The 23,513-nt window shown below is 41.9% G+C and overlaps 2 protein-coding genes across 9 annotated transcripts in view; one reads left to right on the top strand and one right to left on the bottom strand.

Moving 5' to 3' along the window:
* Positions 1 to 1,447: 1,447 nt before the first annotated feature.
* Smim4 (small integral membrane protein 4) overlaps positions 1,448 to 23,513 on the top strand; it is a 40,804-nt gene continuing 18,738 nt past the window's right edge. Inside the window, exons 1-3 of one of the 3 annotated variants that reach the window (NM_001308466.1) lie at positions 1,448 to 1,745; positions 5,769 to 5,856; positions 6,603 to 6,656. In NM_001308466.1, the coding sequence (NP_001295395.1) occupies positions 1,595 to 1,745; positions 5,769 to 5,856; positions 6,603 to 6,624 (261 nt within the window). In that variant the 5' untranslated portion in view covers positions 1,448 to 1,594 and the 3' untranslated portion in view covers positions 6,625 to 6,656. Of the gene's footprint in view, positions 1,746 to 5,768; positions 5,874 to 6,602; positions 6,657 to 23,513 lie in introns of those variants that run through there. The other 2 variants (NM_001308091.1, NM_001308464.1) reach the window with 2 other exon arrangements.
* Pbrm1 (polybromo 1) overlaps positions 8,786 to 23,513 on the bottom strand; it is a 102,455-nt gene continuing 87,727 nt past the window's right edge. For 3 of the 6 annotated variants that reach the window (NM_001359856.1, NM_001359857.1, NM_001359858.1), the window contains exons 28-31: positions 23,068 to 23,269; positions 13,295 to 13,365; positions 12,962 to 13,178; positions 8,786 to 11,649 (exon numbers count right to left, since the gene is read on the bottom strand). In NM_001359856.1, coding sequence (NP_001346785.1) covers positions 11,477 to 11,649; positions 12,962 to 13,178; positions 13,295 to 13,365; positions 23,068 to 23,269 — 663 coding nt within the window. In that variant the 3' untranslated portion in view covers positions 8,786 to 11,476. Of the gene's footprint in view, positions 11,650 to 12,961; positions 13,179 to 13,294; positions 13,366 to 16,373; positions 16,530 to 19,798; positions 19,964 to 23,067; positions 23,270 to 23,513 lie in introns of all 6 variants that reach the window. The other 3 variants (NM_001081251.1, NM_001359854.1, NM_001359855.1) reach the window with 3 other exon arrangements.

The raw sequence follows: 23,513 nt of genomic DNA, 5'->3' as shown, positions 1-23,513 counted from the left end.
AGCGCTGTCTCAATGAAATTCTTTTCATTCCATCCACTTCTGTTTTCTTAGCTTGCAGGTGTACACTAGGAAAGGCTGGGCCCAATGTCCATTGTTGGTGGTGAGTTGCCCAACTGAACACACGTGGCTGTTGGGTTTAAGGTTGTGTGTAATGTGTACGTTTGTAGTTTGCCTGTACCTATGCTGAGGATCGGGTGTATCAGATTCTGGTCTGGGTAGTCATGGATGCCGAAGGGTGGGCTTATGGGTGGACCCTTGTAGGTCCATTGACCTAGGTGGGCTGTGAAGACCTGGCCACATGTGGATTCCTTCCAAGTGGATGACACTTTACAAGTTTCAGTCCTCAGATCCAAGAGAAATGGCACCAAGTGCCAGGCGTTCACTGTGTGTGGCTTCTCCAGTAGGTACCTCCAGGCAGGCTGCGCTTAGTCAGCTGTTTATGACCCCCCCCCCTCTTTCTCTGCCTTCATGGTTCCCTCACTGCCTCTATTCCTTCCCCAATAAACTCCTTTCATACCAGATTTGTTGCACAGCATAATTTCTCAGGGGCATACCTTGGCATGGGCCCACCAGGCCTCCTCGCTGCAATCTGTCATTTAATTCTGTTTTTTTTTTTTTTTTTTTTGATACAGGGTTTCTCTGTGTAGCCCTGGCTGTCCTGGAACTCACTCTGTAGACCAGGCTGGCCTCGAACTCAAGAGATACGCCTGCCTCTGCCTTCCAAGTGCTGGGATTAAAGACATATGCCACCACTGCCAGGCCATTTAATTCTTTTAGATTGTCAATTCTCACAGCATCATAGAAAGGCTCATCTTACAAGGGTGCCGATAGGGTTGTGGTTTGACAGCGAAGTCACTCTTTACCTTGATCCTCTTCTGTAACTATTGGTTGTGATGCTTAAAAACACTACAAGTTACCAGAATAACGGTAATTTCCCACTTATCATAGGTTTATATTATTTTAGCATGTTTGTTATAGACAGTTGTACTTTTTGCTGCGACGATAAAATTCAGCTTTCGAAAATGCATATCGAGTTATGTTTGTATTAGAATCCAAGTCAAACCAGTCACATCCAGAAATAAAAGGAAGGAGTGTCACGAAACTGCATTTTAGCTGATTTCATTCACAAAGGGTCGACACCTCGGTCAGGGTATTACAAAAAAAGATGGCGATGGCAGAGTAGGGGGCGCGGCAGTAAACTCTGAGCCTCAGCAGTGAGAGCAGGTCGAGGGCGGGGCCGCCACGCCACGTTGGAGACCCCGCCCCCCGAAGGTTCTCCGTCTCCAGAATCTAGGCGCGTGCGCAGGCTTCTTCAGACCGACTCAGCCTCACAGAGCACGCGCGCTCAAACAGCACTCTGATTGGAGAGTCTGAGAGTCCCGCCACATTCTGATTGGCGGAGCCGACCAGGCTTTGGGTCTGTCCTAACTTCCGCGACCTAACTCTTGCGGCCGGGCTGTGGCGCTGCAGTCGAGTCTTGGTGCTCAGTCCACGGGACTCCGCGGACACGCAGGGGTCCGCAGGGTTATTTGTACTGCCTCCGGGAACACCAGTCTGCCTGGTTCCGTCCCTACCCCACTGGGAGGCCTCGGTCATGTTCTCCAGGGCCCAGGTGAGGCGAGCTCTTCAGCGAGTGCCCGGCAAGCAGCGATTCGGCATCTACAGATTCCTGCCCTTCTTTTTTGTCCTGGGAGGTGCGATGGAGTGGATCATGATTAAAGTGCGCGTGGGCCAGGAGACCTTCTGTAAGTGAGGGTGCAGCAGCCTCCGTTTCTCCCGTGGGTATGCGATCCATTCAGTTGCAGAGTTCCTTTCACTTTGGGCGTTAGGAACAGTGTTTTGACAGTTCTCGTGCAGCGAGGCAGGAGGCCCTTAGGGCTCTTGTATTTTGTTCACATTGGCATCCAGCCCTCCTCCTCTTCCGGCATTTGAAGAGGGCACGTGCCTCTAGTCAGGCCGTGCAGGTCTTTGTAGCCTGTCCTTGGCCCTGCTGGTGACTTTGGGCCTAAGGAACAGGATTAATCGCATGTGGAAGAGGAACCAGTCCTGAGGGAAATTCAGAGATATAGCTCAGAAATTCAGGTTAAGGCCCTTGCCCTTTGAGAGCTTTAGCCCAAACTCCTGAGGAAGTTATCCCGGCTGTCCTAGCTAATTACTACTGGTCACTCGCTCTCCTTAGGTTATGTCTTTGACCTAGAACTGTGAAAAGAATGTCTGGCATTTCTGAGAACGGCCTCTGGAACTGCCAGTTCCTTTCAGGCTTTCTCCCAACCTTTGGGCCCTTTGTCTGCCTCTCATGTAACTTACCATTTGAGAATTTTAGGTTGTTCTTTCAAAACCTCCATTCATTTCTTTCTTTCTTTCTTTCTTTCTTTCTTTCTTTCTTTCTTTCTTTCTTCCTTCCTTCCTTCCTTCCTTCCTTCCTTCCTTCCTTCCTTCCTTCCTTCCTTCCTTCCTTCCTTCCTTCCTTCCTTCCTTCCTTCCTTTCTTTCTTTCTTTCTTTCTTTCTTTCTTTCTTTCTTTCTTTCTTTCTTTCTTTCTTTCTAAGATTTATTTTGAGTACGCTGTAGCTGTCTTCAGACACACCAGAAGAGAGCATTGGATCCCATTACAGATGGTTGTGAACCACCATGTGGTTGCTGGGAATTGAACTCAGGACCTCTGGAAGAGCAGTCAGTGCTCCTAACCACTGAGCCATCTCTCCAGCCCCTGATTACTCTTTCTATACTTTGACGCGGAGCCCGACTATGCTGGCCTTGAATCTTCAAAACTTAGAGTCATCCTCTGGGTTTACAGGCATGGGCCTCCACTTAATGTTTAATAACTATGAGAATATCTAGCGAAGAAGGCAAGTTTCAGAAGAGCTCATGGTGTAGTTTGGTAGGAGAATAATTGCCTCACATGATCCCAAACTCCATTTTAACCCCTTCCCCTACCATTAAGCATGCCATAAGGGTTTGTGAGTAGTCTAAGAATCCTAGGTGGCCACTTCATTGGATCAGATGGTATGGGGAAGGCCTTTGGGGAAAGATAGACATTTAGGACTGTTACCCAGGTAAATCGGGGAAGATCGATGAAGCTCACTTCATGGCAGTGGTGAACCTGGAAACCTGGAGGCTTATGTGTATGCTGTTCCGAGGGACTGCAGCTGATGCACAGCGTGAAAGGTGGCACGGATAGAAGGGTCCCTGTGCAGGGCCATAAAAGTACTGGACAAGAAGAATCAAGCCTATTGATTTGGTTTGGTTTGGTTTTTCGAGACAGGGTTTCTCTGTATAGCCCTGGCTGTCCTGGAACTCACTCTGTAGACCAGTCTGGCCGAACTCAGAAATCCGCCTGCCTCCCGAGTGCTGGGACTAAAGGCGTGCGACACCACACCCAGCTCTAGCCTATTTTGATAGAGACATAGGCACTGTGTGGTTGGCCAGACTTGAGCTGATGGCCTAGTCAGGCTGGCAGAAGGAATGCCAAGAAGTGGGTAGACCTGAGACAGCTTAGAGTAGTGTTGATAAGTCTGGTAATTGAGATGGGCATGGGAACTTCTCAGGGGACAGAAGGGCAGGGCTGATACTTCCACTGAAGGTACAGAACACAGGCAGGGGGCTGGAGAGATGGCTCAGCAGTTAGGAGCACTAACCGCTCTTCTAGAGGTCCTGAGTTCAATTCCCAGCAACCCATGGTGGCTCACAACCATCTGTAATGGGATCTGATGCCCTCTTCTAGTGTGTGTACTCATATATATAATAGTAGAAAATCTTTTTTAAAAATTATTTATTTTTAAATCCATGGGCAGGGTGATTCTGGGTATAAGGTAGGACATGATGAAATGGGTTAAAGATCCCAAGTTCAGGAGGACAGTTTGGGCCAGACATCTGGGTTTACAGGCCATTCAGCTAACCTGTAATGGAAGCATCAGACTTCAGCATGTTTAAGGTGACTTAGAGTGGTCAGAAGGAACACCAGGAAGGTTTGTTTTTTTTTTTTTAGTTTTTCGAGACAGGGTTTCTCTGTATAGCCCTGGCTGTCCTGGAACTCACTTTGTAGACCAGGCTGGTCTCAAATTCAGAAATCTGCCTGCCTCTGCCTCCAGTGTGCGGCTGGAAGGATATTCTTAAAGACAGGTGTCTTAGGGTTTTACTGCTGAGAACAATCATTACCAAGGCAAGTCTTATAAAGGACATTTAATTGGGCTGACATACAGGTTCAGAGGTTCAGTTCATTATCATCAAGGTGAGAACATGGCAGCATCCAGACAGGCATGGTGCAGGGGAGCTGAGAGTTCTACATCTACATCTGAAGGCTGCTAGAAGACGACTTGACTTCCAGGCAGCTAGGGTGAGGGTCTTAAGCCCACATCTCCGGTGACACACCCACTCCAACACGGCCACAAATCCTAATAGTGCCACTCTCTGAGCCAAGCACATACAAACCATCACAAGTGATAAGGAAAAGTGACTGTGACCAGGGAGGAGAGACTGAAGGATATGCAAATGCTGATGAGAAAGGCGGGGTTGGAGCTGGGGCTGTCACTCACTTGGTGCAGCACTTGTTTCAGCATGCAGGAATTCTTGGATTCAATCTGCTGAGAAAAAGTGGGGGGTAGGGGTCGGGGGAGGCTGTGGGGAACTGTGAGACTCCACCTTCACAAGCCCCAGTGCCCAGTGGGATCAACCATAAAAATTAGAGTTCTTTACAGTGGCCTTTCTCTATGAAGGGAGTGTTGTCATTCAGGGCTGAGGAAACTCTTGCAGCCATGTTAACAGAGCCAGTTAGAGTTGCCTCAGGCAACATGAATTGAGAAGTGAGGCAGTTGGAGCAATCTCTGGTTGGAGTCTTAGAGGGGGGCCAAGGAGTTAAGGTAGTAAGTAGAGTGTGAAGTAACTTCTTCAGCTGTTTTGGCACAAGAGAGGGAAGAGAAAAGCCAAAGGGCCAGAGGAAGGGAGTAAACTCCAAGGCCAGGAAAGCCAGGACTGGAAAAGCAGTTGTCATCGGAGCAGCATTCTTCCCTCGGAACACTGTAACCGGAGACATAAGGGAGGCCAAGGGGTTGGTCCTTCACCCCTAAGAATATGGGTGGCAAAAAAGGCACAGAAACCATCACAGGCAAGAAACCTGAGCTGGCAGTCGGTGGTAAAATCCCTGAGAGGATGACCATCAAATGAACCCTGAAATAAGAGGATTTGTTTTTTTAAAGAAAGGAAGATGTTTTCTTTTATACATGAGGGCAGAAAATGAGTAGTTTGGAAAAACAGCTGCTGAGAACAAGGAACATTACTTCGCTCCTTCCTCAGGTTTTGGGTTTAGGAAAGGGAGCAGCAGAGAGCCTTGGGCAAAGGAAATCTTTGAGAACAGAAAGATATACCAGGACAGGATTCTGGGACACAAGTCTCTCTTTGAAGACATCGCTATTTACCCTGTTATCTCAGACTCAACATAAACCTTTCTGACTGTTAGTTTCGGTGTGGGAGGTGGCACTTGGGGCCTTCCTTATGCTAGACAAGCACTCTGCCACTGATCCCCAGTTTCTGTTTTTAAATTCCTCAGTTTCAGGGCTGGTGAGATGGCTCAGCAGTTAAGTGCACTGGATCCAGGTTGAATTCCCAGCACCCACATGGCAGCTCACAACTGTCTGTAACTCCAGCTCCAGGGGGTTCCACACCCACCCACCTACCCACAGTCAAAATAACAATGCATATAACATAAAATAAAAATATTTTAAAAAAAATCTTGTTTCTTAAAAATCTAAGCAACACTTTTGTTTGATACAGATGATGTCTACCGTAGAAAAGCTTCAGAAAGACAGTATCAGAGAAGGCTGGAAGATACATCAGAAACCAATCTTCATAAGCTAATAAAGTAAATATGAATTTTCAGTGTTGATTTCAGCCATTTTGTGTTTTTATAAGTCTTACTCTCCACTGGGCTGGCCTTAAACTCAAGGAAATCCCTACCTCTGTTTCCTTAGCGCCACTAAGATCATACTCTTTCAAGGGACTCCCAGGACCCACGCGACAGCTGACAAACATTTCTATCTCCAACAGCATCTTCTGGCCTTTGTGGACACTGAACTCCTACGGTGTACATATATACATGCAGGCAAAACACCCACACACATTCATTCTTTTCTGAATCCTAATCCTTTAGCAATTGTTTATTAGTCCAAAAATTGCCTTTACAAAGAATTTTCATAGTTCTAGTCTCTACTTGATTATATCTGAAGTCACTATTGGATACTATCTTCCTAAAACTCACACAGTGTCTCACTCACAAGACATTTCATAAGCTATTCAAAAATCAACCAGGATGTTTTGCAGTGCAGTCTGGATTATTTGTGAAGCCCTTTAAAAGAAAAAAAAATTAATCGTAGGTATGTATGTACGTATGTAAGTATATATGTATGCATGCATGCGGCTGTGTCTATTTGAGCATGAGTGAGAGAGCAGATGCATGTGGAGGACAGAAGCACTGGGTTCCCTGAAGCTGGGAAGGTTGTGAACTACCTCGTGTCAATATTGGGAATTAAGCTTGGTTTTCTTGGAAGAGCAGAATAGTATCTCTCTAGCCCCAGCCTTGGTTTTTTTTTTTTTTTTTTTTTTTGACAGAATTCCAACACCATGGCAGTAAAAGACCTCCTTTTCAAGATCACCTTAACTAGGGTAACTACACAGGTCATCTTTCTGTCCTTTTCCAATTTGTAAGTTTTTGCTGTATGTGTGTGTGTCGTTTCCTTAGTGACTACATACTGCTCTGCTAGTGCAGTCTGCACACAAGCAAGAAAGTTAACATACAGTCCAGTCAAATCAGGCAGGGTCTACTAAAGGCAACTGGGCAGTTGGACCCCAGTATGAGTTTGGATCACTAGTAGAAAAAGGAATGTCTATGCTTTCAAACAAGAAAGTGACCTGCATTTTAAAGAAAAAGTAAGTTTTAGCCAGGCATGGTGGCGCGGCGTAATCCCAGTACTTGGGAGGCAGAGGCAGGTGGTCTCTGTGAGTTTGAAAAAAAAGTAAGTTTTAAAATAAGCAGCTGATGGTTAAAGGTCACAGACAGGGTAACATCAAGCTAGTCACCCCATGTCACCAACACTTCTAGATGGGTGTGGGGTGCAGTAGAGGTGGAGGCAGGAGGATCAGTAACTCAAGGCTAGGATGGACTAGGATGAGACCCTGTCTTGAAAAAATAGACAGTCTCTTAATTTTTTCTCTATAGCAACTTTTCCCTATTTTGAGTTTATCTGCTGCTAATGTTAGGATCAACTCAGCGTAAAGAGTTTTAGCTGGCTGGGTGTGGTGGTGCACGACTTTAATCCCAGCACTTGGGAGGCAGAGGCAGGCGGATTTCTGAGTTCCAGGTCAGCCGGGTCTACAGAGTGAGTTCCAGGACAGCCAGGGCTACACAGAGAAACCCTGTCTCGAAAAACCAAAAAAAAAAAAAAAAAAAAAAAAAAAAGTAAAATGATATGTGTGTATGTACACATGCCTGCAGGTGCCCAGAGGCCACCTGTGGAGCTAGAGTTGTCAATAATCATAAGCCCCCCAGTGTGTACTGGCAATCAAATGTGGATCTTCCAGAACAGCAAGCACTCAACCTGGGAGCCTTCTCTCAAGCCTCAGGGTATAAGTTTTTAACTCCCTAAAATAATCGTAGGCTTTACATATACCAGACAGGAATCTCCATCCTTTTTCCTTTTTTTATTTTTTTTTTTATTAATGACAGGGTCTTACTAATTATCCAGGCTGGCTGTGAACCTGCAATCTTTCTGCCTTATTTCCCCACCACCCCCCAAGTATCTGAACTAGAAGTGTCAGCTACTAGGCCAGAAAGATAAAAACTTAGCATTTACTGTAACTTACCTCCATTGTGATACTGGGAAAAAGACTATCATATGAACTGCTGGGGACAGCACCTACTTTAGGCATATAGTAAGCAATGAACAACAATAGTTTTCTCATGCCGTTCTGTCTTGGACAACTTAAATTCCTATTGTTTTCTTAATCACATTAGTTTTTCTTTTAATGTCTGAATTTTTCATAATGAGTTTTCTCTAAAGAAAAGTGTATTCTTGGACCATAGAGTTTTCCAAAGTAATTTTTCTCCTTGTAAAGGAACATCAAAACACCTTGCCACATTTATGAACCACCACCAAGACATGAATACATAACGTCCCATTGAAGGGGAATGTAATAGCCCGTTAATTTATTCAGTATTAAGCTTTCAGCCAGCTGACCCAGCATACATACTTTCAAATTAAAAAGGCACAAAACCATTACCAGTATTTGTTTGTGTAGGGCTTGGGTGGAATGTTAGGTATCAGAAACCCTTCACTCATGGGCATAGGTGGCCGTGTATCCCTCCCTGCAGTCTCAGGACAGAATTCACAGGGCTTTGCAAAGTGGTGTTAGAAGAAAACAGCTTGCTGATTTTACCATCATTTTCTACTGAAATTATGACACATTTTAAGAACTTGTAAAACTAAAGGTTTACCTGGACCACTTGTCTTATGGTCACAGTTTCTGCTTCTAGACACTCCCTTCCTACCCGCAGTAATGTGTCCTTCCTTTTTGAAACCCTTGTTTTGTTCCTGCTCATGCTGCTCATCCTGAGAGTCCTGGGGATGTCAGGCTGCATGGGGTCTCCATGTTGGAGCTCACCTTGACCAGAAGTGTATTCTTACATAAACTAGCAGCCTCAGCGTGATGAAATCAGGGCTTGTAGGAATTGTCTTCAGTCTGCTCCAAACATTTGACACACTTTAAACAGAACCACCAAACCTGGCTGATCCAAATCACTTTGCAAACTGTTGTTTTTATTTGGATTAAAAAGCTTTGATGAACAAACATATGATACATACATGGTATAGAACCAGTTACCACTTAAAACCTCAGATGATATAGTACAGAAATTAGAATAAACCAAATTTTAATCAGGTCTGGAAACAAACGTTCAAGCTGAAAGCTGTAACATCCATTTGGAGATTTTACACACCTGTCCCTTACCCACTCAGTTCTTCCTTAGAAGGGGAAGGCAGACTTAGTAAAACCAATGTTTTTTAAGTCAGCTGACTGACATTCTATTTTAAACCTATAGGTCCCCAACCCAATATAAACAAAATTCTTCACAGGAACTTACATTTTGAAAACAATTAGGCCATTATATTTCCTAAGCCACATTACTACAGTTCTTAAAAGTCATGAGAAAGTGTGTTGTTTACTTGTACTTTTTCTGTTTTTGGAGATGTCTGATCTTTACATATTACACCCTAAGTAATCACTGATGCTCTTCAAAAGCATGATTCTAAAATAAATAGTGCCTTAAATGCTTTAGTTAATTAGGTTTTTTTTTTTTGTTTGTTTTTTTGGTTTTTTTTAAAGGTAATCAGGGCTTGCCTTAGGGACACAGCCCCCTGTGCTGGATTTTTACTGCCTCGGGGAACCTGGGGCTGGCTCTTGGTTCCTACAGCACTAGAGCACTGGGGAGGAGCCAGGAGGAAGAGTGCTCTGGCTTCTAGTACTCCTGGTTGCTGATAGTGAAGCGGTTTTAGAGACTCCCTAAGGAGCCTCATCTAAACCTTTAAAAAGAAAAAGAAAATTAATGCATGAAATAAATAAATAATTTAACCAAAATTAAGTTTCTGGTTCTTTGGTGTAATTCAAGGATACCTTAAGAGAAAAGAATCTTATTACATTATATAGTCCATGATGAGTCAATGGTCCAAATAACCAGGAATCGAAGATTTATTTGATTCAGTTTTAACAATAAGATACTGGCATACTCTGCAGTACGTATTTTAAAATTTAAGATTATTTATTTAAAATACTTGATGAAAACTGAGATCCAGTGGTTGACTACTGGTATTAAGTTACAGGGCTCCTGTATTTAAAGTAGCTACCAGGGAATGCTTTCCATTCTATACTCTTTTGTTCTCATGATTTATTAAGCATGGCAATTAAACATGAGTACTGATCCGTTATATTCTAAAGGAAGAGTGTCATTTAACAATCATTCTCAATGAACAACAGGGCAGTGGCAGCGTCAGCACCACACAACCACCCAAGCAGGTTCAAAACCACCCCCGGGAAATGTTTGCTGCTGCCTGAGCACTGCACACTGCCTCAGTGCTTACGCTAGGGCCGTGTTGGAAAGACAGGGTTGTGGTTGCTGAGCACTATGGTACCTGCCCTTAATCCCAGCACTTGGGAGGAAGAGGCAGAGTTTGAGACTAGCCTGGTCTATACACTGAGCTCCAGTCCAGCCAGGGTTGGTAGTAGGACCATGTCTCAAGAAAAGAAAGAAAGACAAGGTCACCAAATCCAAGTATTGGGATCTGTAATAGTCCTTTTTTTTTTTTTTTTTTTGTGAACATTTTCTTAAAGTATAATTTCCTTCTATAATCCAAAGCACAAGCTGAATTTTAAAATATTTTAGAAAGTATTATTTCTGGTTGAGAATTCCAACCCTGAAACAAACAAAGCACTATAATTGATAACAAGGAAATAAAGAATCCCGGCCATGTGTATGTAGGCAGTCTACCCTGCACAGCTATGTGCAGGCACAGCTTGTGTCCACTTACACTCTTTCTTGGGTTAAGTATTATGCTTAAACCACCTCCATGCACACTTCAGTACTTTCTTCAATGTTTTTCAAGGTAACAGATGTACAGTTTCAAATCATAAATGTATAACATGAAGGCAAAAACTAAAATCATAAACTGAATCATAAACTGATCAAAAGTACTCTTCAACTTACCTTCCAAAACTAAATATAACTCAGATCTGAGCACATATTCTACAAGAATCACTGACAATACAGATGTCTAACTCAGCACAAAGTTACATTTCCCTTCAGTTACACTAACTGGATGGATGTACAGCATTGACTTTAGATTTCTATAGTAAGCCTCTGTGTTAATAGAGCAAATATGCCGCATCTGTCACACATGTATAATCTAAACTTTTCAAAGCACTTCGCTTTACCTGTAAGAAAACCTGCAGATATTTAGGCATGTAAAACATACATATACATTCCTCTAAGATGTAAACTAGGACCAACTTCACATTTCATTGTCAACTTAAATTTGTAAACTTTTTTTTCATTTTTTCTTTTATATGTGTATATATATATAATATATATTTATAAAAAAGAAAACGAAAACCCTAAGCCAAGCCAAAACCTTTGATGATTTAAGTCCTTTAACAAGTAAAGATAAAACTATTACTATATATAACCAATTATGAAACTGGTTTTAAACAAAGGAAACATATGCAAAAAAAATCTTTTGTGTATTTGATAGTCAACTTAATGTAACAAAACCAAATTTGAAATAGCTTATTAAAAGTGTCCTTATATAAAAATGGCTGTGTGATGTACAATAAAATGCAATAAAAATTATCATCCTTTGTTCCTCCCTCCCACCCCAGTAACTAAAATGGCTACCGCTCCACAACTCTTTGCTTCCACAGAAGAAACAGTGATGTGATTAAACATTTTCTAGGTTGTATGCCTGTCGGATGTTGAGAGTGTCTCGAAGCATTAAATCCCGTAGGCGCCAGAGGGCATCTGCCATGGTGGTGTGTGCCCCTTTACTTTTGAGCCAGTGAGAAGGTAGGCGGCTCTCCTGTTCTTTGGACAAATGGACATCCCGTCTTCGAGCTGAAAAATTTAAGTATAAACAGACGTTAACATTTTAGGATGATAAAATGACCCCAGTTTTAAGGGTTGATGTATTTATACTAAAACAAAACTATTTATTAATGTTACGAATATGTGATATAAATTATAATCATAGCAAGGTTTATTAGGCATTGATATCTGACCACTTAGGACACCCCTACTAGTAACAATTTCTTCAGTGTTATAAAAGATGCCTAAAGGGAAATCATATTTAATATTCTTAAAAGAGATAACATTTCCTAGCTGGGTTTAGAAATAAGGGGCTGGCTCAGTGGCTAAGAGCATTTGTTGCTCTTGTAGAGGGCTGGACTTCAGTTCCCAGTATCCACAGGACACTCACAACTGTCCATAACTACAGTTCCAAGTGATCTGATGTCTTTTTCTTCCCTCTGACGGTGGACACCAGGCATGCGTGTGGCACATTTTATATATCACACACGCACATGCATGCACCTGTACTCCCAGCTCTTAGAAGGGAGAGGGAGGAAGGCAACTGATTCAAGGATACATGTTAAGAGCTAGTTCTCAACATAAGCCAAACAACAAAAACCAAAAATCCAAGGATCAGGGAGATGGCTCAGTGCATAGAAGTACTTGTTGTACAAGTCAGACTATAACCATCTCTTATTCCAGACAAAAAGGCAGATGTGGTGCTGGGTATCAGGAATCCTAATATCTTCTAAGGCAAGATGGGAGTCTGAGACATGAGAAATGCCCACAAGTTCAAGGGGCAGTTATCCTATAGTAAATACTGCAGCAGCATACATAAGAGAGACCCTGTACCAATAAGGTAGAAGGTGAAAACTGACTTCTGAGAGTTGTCCTCTATCTTCCATGTGACCAAAGCACATGTGAGCTTTAACACAAACACACAAATTTATTTTTTAAAATGAAAAAGCAGAATCTTTCAATTTTCTCTCGAGAAAATAGGTAATACCATCTTACTATACTGTAGATACATCCCATTCAACTAAGTGAACAGCTTGGCAGACTAAAGAAATAAGCTTTCCATTCCCCCCTTTTTAAAATCTGACATGTATTCTAATGCTTAAATATCTGAAAAAAAGAAAAATTGAAAAAGAAAATTAGAATGTATTTGAGAAGATGGTAGTATGATATGACTGAGCTTTGTTTTTTTTTTTTTTAGCCTATTTTTACTGGGTCAATATGCAAAGAACCCAGTTTTATTCTGTGAAATACATAATTTATTTCCCTTTACAAGGATGTTGTATAAGAGCTTGAAGTAGTGAGGACTGGGAGGAAATGTGTATTTCAACAGTACTCTCCTTACCTGCCAAAGTTTGGTCCCACTTGCTAATGCTGTTGGATTCAGCACTGAGTCCTTCAATGTATTTCAGGTAGGCCTCTGAGTGGAGAAGCCTTTGGGTCTTTGGTGGGGGAGCCACAAACATGGGCGTTGTTGGCTGCTGTATGACAGGGGGGCCAGCTGGATGAGGACCAGGATATGGAGGTGGTGCCTGCTGCCCTGGAGGTCCCAAAACTCCTACCTGAAAGAGCATGGGATCAGATGATTATGTCAAAAAGATAATGGGCACATGCTCTGAGGAGGTAGATGGCTAAAAAAAAATCTCAAGTCCAAGGAAAATTAAACTAGGAGGCTTACCTGTTGTCCATACGGACTTCCACCTGGTGCTGGAGTCCCTACCATGGGGGCTACTCCTTGATTCATCACACCTATAATTCAGAATGCAATGGCACAATTAGAGTCTCTGGGTTTTGTTGACTGAAAAACTGATAAGAGCTGGTGCCATTTTAAATGCCAACCTATGTACCTTTGCCCTTGAGTGTGGATAGGAGCTTTAAGCACCCTAAAAAGAATCTAATTAGGAAATTTATATTCTTTTGTTTCTGGTTACTTAAAGCACAGTAGTAGTATACTTTGTTAGAGGTACATTCTAGGCGTAGACTGTTTTAAACCCTGCATAAAATTCTAGGGTTACCCTGAGTGAGTGAGCTATAGTTAGAATACACTTCTGTTTTCAAAGTGCTTTTCTTCTTATCATATAGTCTTCTGTAGTTGGAGCCTGTGGGATCAGGCTGCGTAGTAACTATTACACTGGGACAGGAAACAGGGCTGAGGAAGAGCAGTTAACTGAACCCTGTGGAGGCTGGAGTCACTACCTTAATGTGTCTTTACAGTCACCAGCTGGCTTTACCTCAGGCACTAATGTTGGCAGAGAGAAGGTACTTCAGTGGATGATGTGGAGGCAGTGTAGCCTTGTTGCCATTACCTCAGATTCCAAATGACGAAGGAATAGAGAAAGACTTTGTGGCCCTATTCTCTCTGGTAATCACTGAGTAAACTTCCTTGGGTAAATGTTCATGAGCAACTGCTGTCTCACAGGCACTAGTTGATAACAACAGAATAGCCCAAATTTAGTCTTTAAGTCAATTTTCATCTCAGGGCTATCTGTTTGCTATTGTAATAAAACAAAATAGCCAAGGGACTCAGTTTATTAAAACTAACAAACCATCAGCAAATCATTTTAAGCTGTTCCTTGAAGCATAAGTCCTGTTCTGTATAGAGGGACTAGGCGGAACCAGCTTCCTAGTCTTCTGTTCCTTTGTATAAAAATGCTCATGTTTTGCTGTGTATTTTAGCTCACACCTGTTATCCCAGCACTTGCGAAGCTGAAACAGGAATATTGCTGTAAATCTGAGGCCGGCCTGGGTTACTAAATACATCTCTCTCCCATTTGGATGGGCAGAAAATTGGTCTTTTGAAGGTTTAGAGTTCTTAAGTGTCACTTCCAGGAAATACAAGGCATCTTTTATTTGTTAGAGAGGTAGAAGGAAAAAAAGTGAAACAAGTTTCTGCTTAAAAAGGAATATGCCAAGTACTTGGAATTGTAACCCAGTCATCACAGCCATGTCCTGGTGATTTAAGAATTGAACAAAGAAGTCAAGGTAGATAAGCTGCTGTTTCAGCAACACATTATAACCTATGGCCCCTGATCCCTGCAGGTCACTCATTGACCTTAGATCCTACCGACTGGGAGGCTCCCAAAACTGGCTGTATCACAGATTTGCAGGGCAGCACAAATCAGCAACCTCTCCCACTTCCTGTTTACAAATAACATGCCTTCGGTAAGCCACTGAAAACAGGAGCTGAGACAACATATGAGCCCCTTGATGCTCAAAGCCAGATCAGCTGTGCATGGGCTTACAACAAGTTGTTCCTGTCTCCCTGACTATTATCAGGTGTGCTGTGCTTCCTTCCGAAGCAGTTTAGATTCTACAGTCAAGAGAAGAGAGGCTAGTGTTGCCCCCACAACCATCAAAACGCAGCTGCTAAATTGGGGTGTGTACTGGCCTTAAACAGGAATCCTATCAAGTGCTATATACATTTAGAAAGTGTCAACTCCAACAAGGTTTCACGGACTGACACAGAGAAACCTTATGCCAAGGTATGAGGGCACAGATTTAGGACCAAGTTCATTTGCCACATGAGAAAACTTATTTTCTGATTGACTTCTGGTGCCACAGCATTTTACATAAGTCACCACATCCTGAATGAAGTACAAATACCACCAACATTTCTTCCTCTGGAAACATTGGAAAAATAAAATAGAAGCATGGTTGGAATTATGGCCGTCCTCTAAGGAACACAGAGTGTGGCTGCACTGCAGGAGTGGAATGCATGCATGTCATCCCTGACTTGGGATGGTGAGGCAGTTGAATGTTGAGTTCCAAGCCAGCCTGCCTGATCCTGTCACAATTTTTAAAAAAGTATGGTGGAGTTAACATTTGTTTTCCCTACACACTATTGGGTTCACTATTATTTGAACCCATGTAGAACTCTATGGGCAATGGGTCCAAGCATAATGAAAGTAAGCCTGCCCTGCTCCACCCACATGAGTTTTCACATGAGTTTGGGCTCTCTTCGATGACATTTCAGTAATGGATTGACTGCTGCTCCAAGTCATTTAAAAGTCCATTTCCCCCTAACTAGATTATAGCCAAAAGTAAGTTCTTTTGCATATGATGAAAATTATGGAAACTTGTGATTTTCCCATCTTTTAACTTTCATTATAAAGTGAAATAATGTAGTAAATTCTGAGTTCCATTTATATATTTTTACATAGAAGAATTTTTGGCTTCTATTGACATACAAATATGTCCATAGCTAACAAGGTCATGTTATGCTTGTTAGGGGACTCAAGACTAATTCAATATAAAGCTCCTTGCCTTCCTACACTGTGTTACAAAGTGAAGGATTGCTCGAGAGCTTCACATATGCAGTTCTGATTACTTCAAAAGGGCTACTGAGGAGGAAGCGTTAGAACAGGGACTCTATAATGAAGACCCTATGAGATAAGAATTTCACTAGGTAAAGAAATGCTCTGGGAGTAAAAAGTACTTTTACATATGACTCTGAACTGGCAATTCTCTGATAAGAGGCTGTGGCCCTTAAGGCTTTTCAAACGTCCTATCTGATAATGGACCATGCCTCCAGCTCCTTGATCTAAGGATCTGGTCTCTGCAGTACATCCTCTGCTGCTGGTGGTAGGTCACCTGATTAACACATAGGACAGTCCCTACTACTGACAGCTCTGGGATTCTGTGTGAGGAAAGCCTGGCCTCATGGGTAGAACGTGCCTCCTGGAAGAACTGGCTGAGACAGGAAAAAGAATTTTTAAAAAAAAATGAGATTAATGAGTGAATGAGGATGAAGTTCTTACCCGGTGGTGGGATGCCTGGGAGGCCAGGCACACCTGGCGGAAGATGGTGAGGTGGAGGCCCCCCAGGGTGAAGTGGCTGCATGCTGCCCATGCTAACAAGGCCATCAACTGGGCCCTGCAAAGGTGGAAGGCCTGGCGGATAGCCACCCATCATGCCTTGAAGGACACAACAAATTTCAGACATGCATCATTAACATGCAACATGAGCTAAGTAATAACAACCCCCTCCATGCACTACCAATGAATAAGCACCCTTAGTACTGCATGATATAACAGCAATTAGTGCAATTATTTTGTTGCAGTAATGAACAAAATAAAGTTACAAATATGAAATCCAACACTTTTGGATGAATTAGTATTTAGTAAATTATTGCTTATAATTATTTTCAATAAGCTAAACATAATGTTTTCATTTAATAAAAGAGTTCTAGTAACAGTTTCCTCAAGGACAGGACTATTGCAAACTGTTCAACCAGTGACCAGTTCTGCCACCTGCAACTCCAAGTGATCAGTACATACCCCATTACGCCACTCTGCCCACAGTCACATCCCTATCGTGGGTGCACATGAAGGGAAATCAGAATGGGGGGAAAATGAGGTGCACAGTCCTGATCACAAGGCATGGTTCTCCAGTTTGGGAGCAAAAAAGTTTCAAGACTTCTTCATATACTCCTCCCTTCTATCTCCACCACTGCTGTTAAGAATGGATTATGTTAAGGTTTGAGCTGGAGAACAACTAACAGCTATCACAACAAATAATATTTCATCTTTAGATTTCAAAATATGTTAAGGAGGAATCTAAATTTTCTCAAGCCAACTAAAGTCCAGATAATTCAGAAACCTACATGCAGCAGGCCCGAAGGAAGAGCAGCTCTGCTACTACAAGAGAAAATGCCCGTTGTCACCTCTGTCTGCAGGCTCACACTGTGTCATGTAACCCTTCAACTGATAGGAGCATTAACGAGGCACAGAATTCCTATGGACAGAGGCTTTTGTCCCTTTGTTTTCCAAGCATACCATCATATAAAATCTGGCTAGGGAAATGTTATGGCAAACAAGTATTTTTGGAAAACGGGTGGTAATAAGAATAATTTCAGTGAGGACTCACCTATCAAAAACATAAAAACAAAATATGACTCGGAATCTGCACAAGTCTGAATAAATAATGTAAAGCCCCCTCTGGAGTACGGTCACTTTTAGGCAGTTTCTCACCTAGGAAGGGCAAAGGCATAGCACCAAAATACTCTTTGAAGAAAGTTCAGTCTTACTTTCTTTGAGGAGGTATTTGAAACATTTGTTTGCACAAGTTTAGTCTTCTAAAGCTATGGCACACAGAGAACCCTAGACTGACTCACCTTGCCTCCCTAGTCACATCTAAACTGGCTACAAAAACTTACAACTACACAAAACATGAAAAAGGATTTCTATACATGAAATAGGATGCATTTCAGTTTTTTAAGAGTTTGAGGTAAAAACGACTTTAAGTAGATAGCATCATCTTAAAACACGATGAAATCCATTGCTGCCAAACTGCCCTTTCAACACACCGCCAGGACCAGCTTTTAAGGGTAAGTAGGTGAGAGGTTGAACAAATGTTAGGAGGCTTTGCTTTCAATTACAAAAGCCCATCTGAACGCAGCCGTCATAGGCTGTGGTTGAAGATTAAATTATTAAGAACTGAAAGACACAACACTTGTCTTCATTAAACTGTACTTTGGCATTTATTATCCCAGTCACATGTGTTCAAATGAGCTTCAATGCTTGTAAGCAAAGCTGGTTTCAGACAACAAGAAGGCTAAGACTCAGGTCCTAAACAACCTATAATTCCATGAAAAATTACCCTTTCTGCTGCAAAGTTCTCATTTTGGACCAAAGGCTTTTTACTGTAGAGAATCTCTGCCCTTCACTCCTGTGGCCCAGAAGCCTGGGCAGCACACCTTTAGTAACAGAGCAGTGGTCTTCTAGAGGACCACCTTCCTCAACCACAGATGCTATTCCCCAACAGGGAGCTAAAATGCTGCAGCTGCTAATTTTTGTTTCATTTTAGCTATATGTATTCATTTTGTTAATATATGTTCTTGGGTTTTGCAGTCAAGGACAGAGTGCCACAGTATTGTACATCAAATAGAACAAAACAGAATTGTCAATGAGGGAATCCTAACTTTCAAAGTCCCCATGATCAAGACCTGATTTCTGGAAACCTCTGGAACCCCATTAACCAGAATGGGCCATGGAATAGAGCAGGCGGTTATGAGATTTGTTAGATCAACGTCAGTCACACTGAAAGCACTGAGAGCCATGACTCAGGTATGCTTTGGCGAGTGCAGCTGCTGAGGTCAGCGACAGTGCATTTGAGAACTTGCCATCACAAAAGTTAGGAGCAACAATGGGAAAGTTATTCTGTGCAAGCTTTCCTCTAAAAGCAAAAACAAAAAAGGCAAAAACAAAAAACAAAAAAACCAAACCAAACCAAAACCAAAACCAAAACAACAACAAAAAAAATCCGAAAATGGCAACAACAAAAAACAGCAAAAACAAAAACAGTGTCCCCACAAAGCTGTCTTGGACTCTGTGCAAAAGAGGTGAGACTGCTTGTGTAAGAAGAATCCCAGGTGGCTTGTACAGAGCTCACCAGATGTGGAGAGGCAACAAAGGAAAGGCCTGAGAGGTGGTCCACAGGCTTTTTGTGGAGACATGTCAGACAAGATTTCAATTCAACAGTAGTCAAATTTGCTATGGCTACCAGAACCAGAGACAACACACACAAGCAAACCACATTCATCATTTCTTTTTCCTTTTCTTTCTTTCATCTTATTCATTTATTTAAATATGTGACTGGGATACTAACAGAAAATGCAGTTTAATGTAATTAAATAGAAAAGCATTACAGAGTGGGCACAATGAATTGAACAAGGACTTCCCCCTATTTAGCAGTCATGCACACTGGTGACCAAGAAAGGATTTATTAATTCACTGTCAAAAATCCTTTTAAGTGGTCAGTCTTTTAAGGATGGCTGCAGCAGAATAGGGCAAACTGAACTGGCATGAGACAGAGAATCAATACCACCTAACGACTGCTGTTATATTTTCCTTGGAGTTCCTCAGAACAGAACTCAAGATCTACTTGTATTTCCTGCTGTAGTGCTTTATCAAAGAGCAGTCTGGAGTAAGAACATTGCCAGACCACGCCCACAGCAAAGGAAGAGCTGCTATCTACCAATTGCCAGGGTCGGGCCTAGGGCCTGCTATGGGATAGAGAAGAGGCCTTGCCTGTATGGGAAAAGCAATACAGGACAACATGGATGACTTCAAACTTGGAATCTGTCATGAGAAAAGGCTACAGACTGTGGCCTACTCCTTTTGGAGAAAAAAAAATGAAGGAATTTCTTAAAGTGGAAAAAAATGGTCTTAGCTCCTGTTTTTACCTGCAACAGGTGTCAACTGCTGATTGAGCATCCCCATTGGTGTTGGTGGTGGCACCACCCCCATGAGAGCCCCCACAGGGGTGCCTGCTCGGGGAGAAGCACTCGGCTGCTGTTGCTGTGCTGCTCGCTCTCTCTCCTGCTGCTCAGCAACTTTAGCTGCCCGCTCTGTAAAGGCATTTCACATTTTCAATTCTGTTTTTAACCCAGGAATTCAAAATACCATCCATTGCATTCAACAGGACTAGTAAAAACACAGGCAACAGTTCTGTCTCAATGGAAGGAACGGTAGATGACTAGTCTCAACACAGGAGTCGGGCCGATTTCACTTGGTAACCTAGAATTCAGCTTTCCTATCCCATCTTGAGAACTGGTCTGCAAAGATTTCAAGAATGTTAAGACTGCAACACACATTCAGAAAGCACAGATTTTATCGAAACACATCACCAGGTAACCAACGTGGTTAATCTCACGAGGCACTCTGAAGATGAGAAGCGCTACCATCATTCTAGTATTAATAGCATTACAGATTATAATTTCAACATGAAGCAATTCCATGGCCCATTATAATTTTTGGAATAATTGTACTTACTCTAATTTTCTGATTCCTTGTATCCAATTTTACTAAAATTTGAGGACTCATCATTAATATCACAAGTTTAGCAGCTGAAGAAAATTAACTCTGTAAGGGAAAAGTAGCTTACTGCCTCTGCCTTAAGACTTTAGGAAAAGTAAACAGCCAGTTTCTATATTGTAATGAAGCAAAGAAAGAGTTCATCATTAACTAACTCCGAGGGAGGAAAATACGTGATTAGCTACACTATAGTCATCAGAAGAGGGGAACTAATACATACGTGTATGTAGCAATGGACAATACTCTGAAAGAACCAGGTTCCCTGAGCTGAGTTCAAAACCGACCATGAATCCTAAATCAGCAAGAATTCAAGCACTTGAAATGCAAGAGGAACGCTTCTGGAGCCTCTCGCTATTAACCGATAGCCTCTTTACTTCCTTAGGCTATGCTGCACCTCTAGAGCCAGCACCCTCAACAGTCATGCTCTCAGCACGCCGGACCTTCTGTGAGGGCATATTCCCAAAGCTCCCACTATACAGGGCTTATTCAGCTTCACATTCTAAGCAGGAAGTCCTTCCCACTCTTCAGATGGGCACACAGAAGCTGGGGTACAGGCAGTGACTTGTCCAAGAATACAGGAGAAACGGCAACTCATGGCCCCGACGCCTGGTGTCACACTTCACCTTCCACAGTTATCTCTCCAACATGAAATTCAAAGACTACAGCTATTTGGGGAAAACAGTTTGAGGTACATGGATTTAAAGACTCAAGAAGCAACAGCTCCACTCCTTTATGGTAAGAATGTGAAAATTGTGCAATTCAAAGCTCCTGAGGCTGTGATGAAGTTGCTTGTAGACACTTAGCATCACTCACTAGGACTGTCTCAGCCTGATACCTTCTGCACAGTACGAGAAGCAAAGCCATTCTAACAACCTATTCTCTAGTACTTAAAAAAAAAAACTATCTGTGGTCTAGATACCCCAATATTAAATGCTAGTTTTTTCATTACACAAATGAAACAATAAACTGGAGGGAAAAAGAAAAATTAAAGTTGGAAAAAAAGAAAAGTTCAGGCATGTGGATAAAATATTAGTTCTTCCTGAAAGAAGCTGAACTAGGCTGCTTTGGAATTCAGAATTACTAAAATTACACCAGCCAAACTCCCAACTTTGTGTTTTGAATTCAGTGGGCAGAAACATCTAAAGTTCAGAGTTTGAATTTCAGGTGACTGAGACATATAACTCACCTCTCACTAGGCTCTTCCTAATTTCAGACACCCCATTAAATGAGAGAATTGTTCAAATATCATCTCTTCTTCCCTCAGCCATGCTCTAGATTTTCTGACTTCAGATCTAGATCTAGATCTCTTTGTCCTATTTGTACCCTAAATAACCAGCCACACAGTCCTAGCTTTGTTTGCCTTGAGACACTATGTTAGCCGAGCTTCTTAGACAACAGTCCTCCAACTTAGTAGTACATTTGGTCTTAACTTGCAGTAAGCCCTGAAATATCAAAGTGTCCCAGAGTTCTAGGTTCTTATGGGATTGGACTAGACTTTCTCAAAGAATGTTCTAGGGTATTAATAGATGCCACATAAATACCTGGGCAATTTTCAGGAAATACCAGATAATAAAAAACCAGGTTCTTTACTGTAGGCCTTAGTGACTTTAACTTAGGACTATGCCCAGAGTTTGAAATGCTTCTGAAACTGATTCTGCCACAAAATCTTTCTGGGCTGAGGGTCTTGTAGGATTAGGCTTCAGCAGAAGATCCTTAAGGAAGTCTGTCAGATAATTTCATAATAATAAATAGTAACAAATGAAAGGAATGTAAGTTTTTTTACAAAAGAGTTACTTTGGAGACTTCATAAGCTTCAATAAAAGGAGCAGCTTTCATAATGTATGCTTGCTGGAAAATAATGAATTTGGACTTAGTCAAGTTAGAGAGGAAGACTATATTGGAAAATTATCTAACATACGAAATTTGAAAGTATTGCCTAAAGTAATGCGTACTCTCACTTATTAAAGCTGTACCTAATATTAACTAGAACAATAAAAATCCCAACCACCAAAAATCTCTAAGGAATTAATTTTTTACAACTATGAATCAGCAAATCCTTGAGTAAAACAGCTCAGGGTTTAAAGTGATCTATCATAGAGGAAGGGGGAAATGAAGGCGTCTGAGCTCAGCCAAAGCCATCCAAGTATCTTAAGAGCAGCTATGAACACAGACACAGTACACAGGTCAGGGCTGGCCTAGAAAACCAGGCATACCATGACTCCACCTATACTTTAACTTACAGCTTTGGCTTATCAAGAGCAATACAATCACTTATTTTAAAAGGCCGCATTCAGGTGAATTTTAATAAAAATTATAATTAACATTATTATTGAACAATCATTCCCCAGCTCAACATGTATGTGCCTATAGGGATAAATAAAATAAAATCATGCAATTTTTAACAGCAACATATTTTTGTTTGAGAAATTTGCCAGGAGGGGCAACGCCACAAGGATATGAGGCCAAGTCAGAGGCAACACTCCAGGTACTGGCATCTAATGCCAGCTCGGACAGTCCACAACACCAGATTCATGTGCATGTGGTAAGAACAACAGAGTAAAGCCTGTATATGCATGTGCATTCCTGAAAACACCCCTTGCTTACAAAGTAGAGAGAGTTGTGCCTAGTCTTTATTTACCTTCATATTCTGCTTTCTTGGCTGTTTCAAGGTTTCTCCATTCTGTCCCCACCAGTCTGCTGAGCTCCCCAAAAGAGTAGTCTGGGTGCTGGGCTTTAATCACAGCTCTCATTTCACTGCTGAACAAAATGTAGCCACTCATGTTGATTTTTCGTTTAGAACTTTCCTTCTTTGCACTGCCTTTGGCAGACTTTGGGGTAGACTGTAAGACAGAAAGCTATTATAGGTTACCTTACAGTTTCTAGAAGCCAGACATATATGATACAATGAAGTTTTATAGACATATTCAGCTTGTAGCTGACATTTTCTTGGCCAAAATATACCTCTACCTTGTCTTGTGCAAAGTAAGTAAAAATTTCACTGAATTCCATGACTACAGTCTACAATGGTGACCTCACAATTAAATCTCAAGAAAATTCTGAATGAGGAAAATAAATATAAGAAGG

This window comes from Mus musculus, chromosome 14 (genome assembly GCF_000001635.26).
Source record: "Mus musculus strain C57BL/6J chromosome 14, GRCm38.p6 C57BL/6J".
Lineage (NCBI taxonomy): Eukaryota > Metazoa > Chordata > Mammalia > Rodentia > Muridae > Mus > Mus musculus.
The sequence above is the reverse complement of the archived record's forward strand: the minus strand, read 5'-3'. Positions and strand labels throughout refer to the sequence as shown.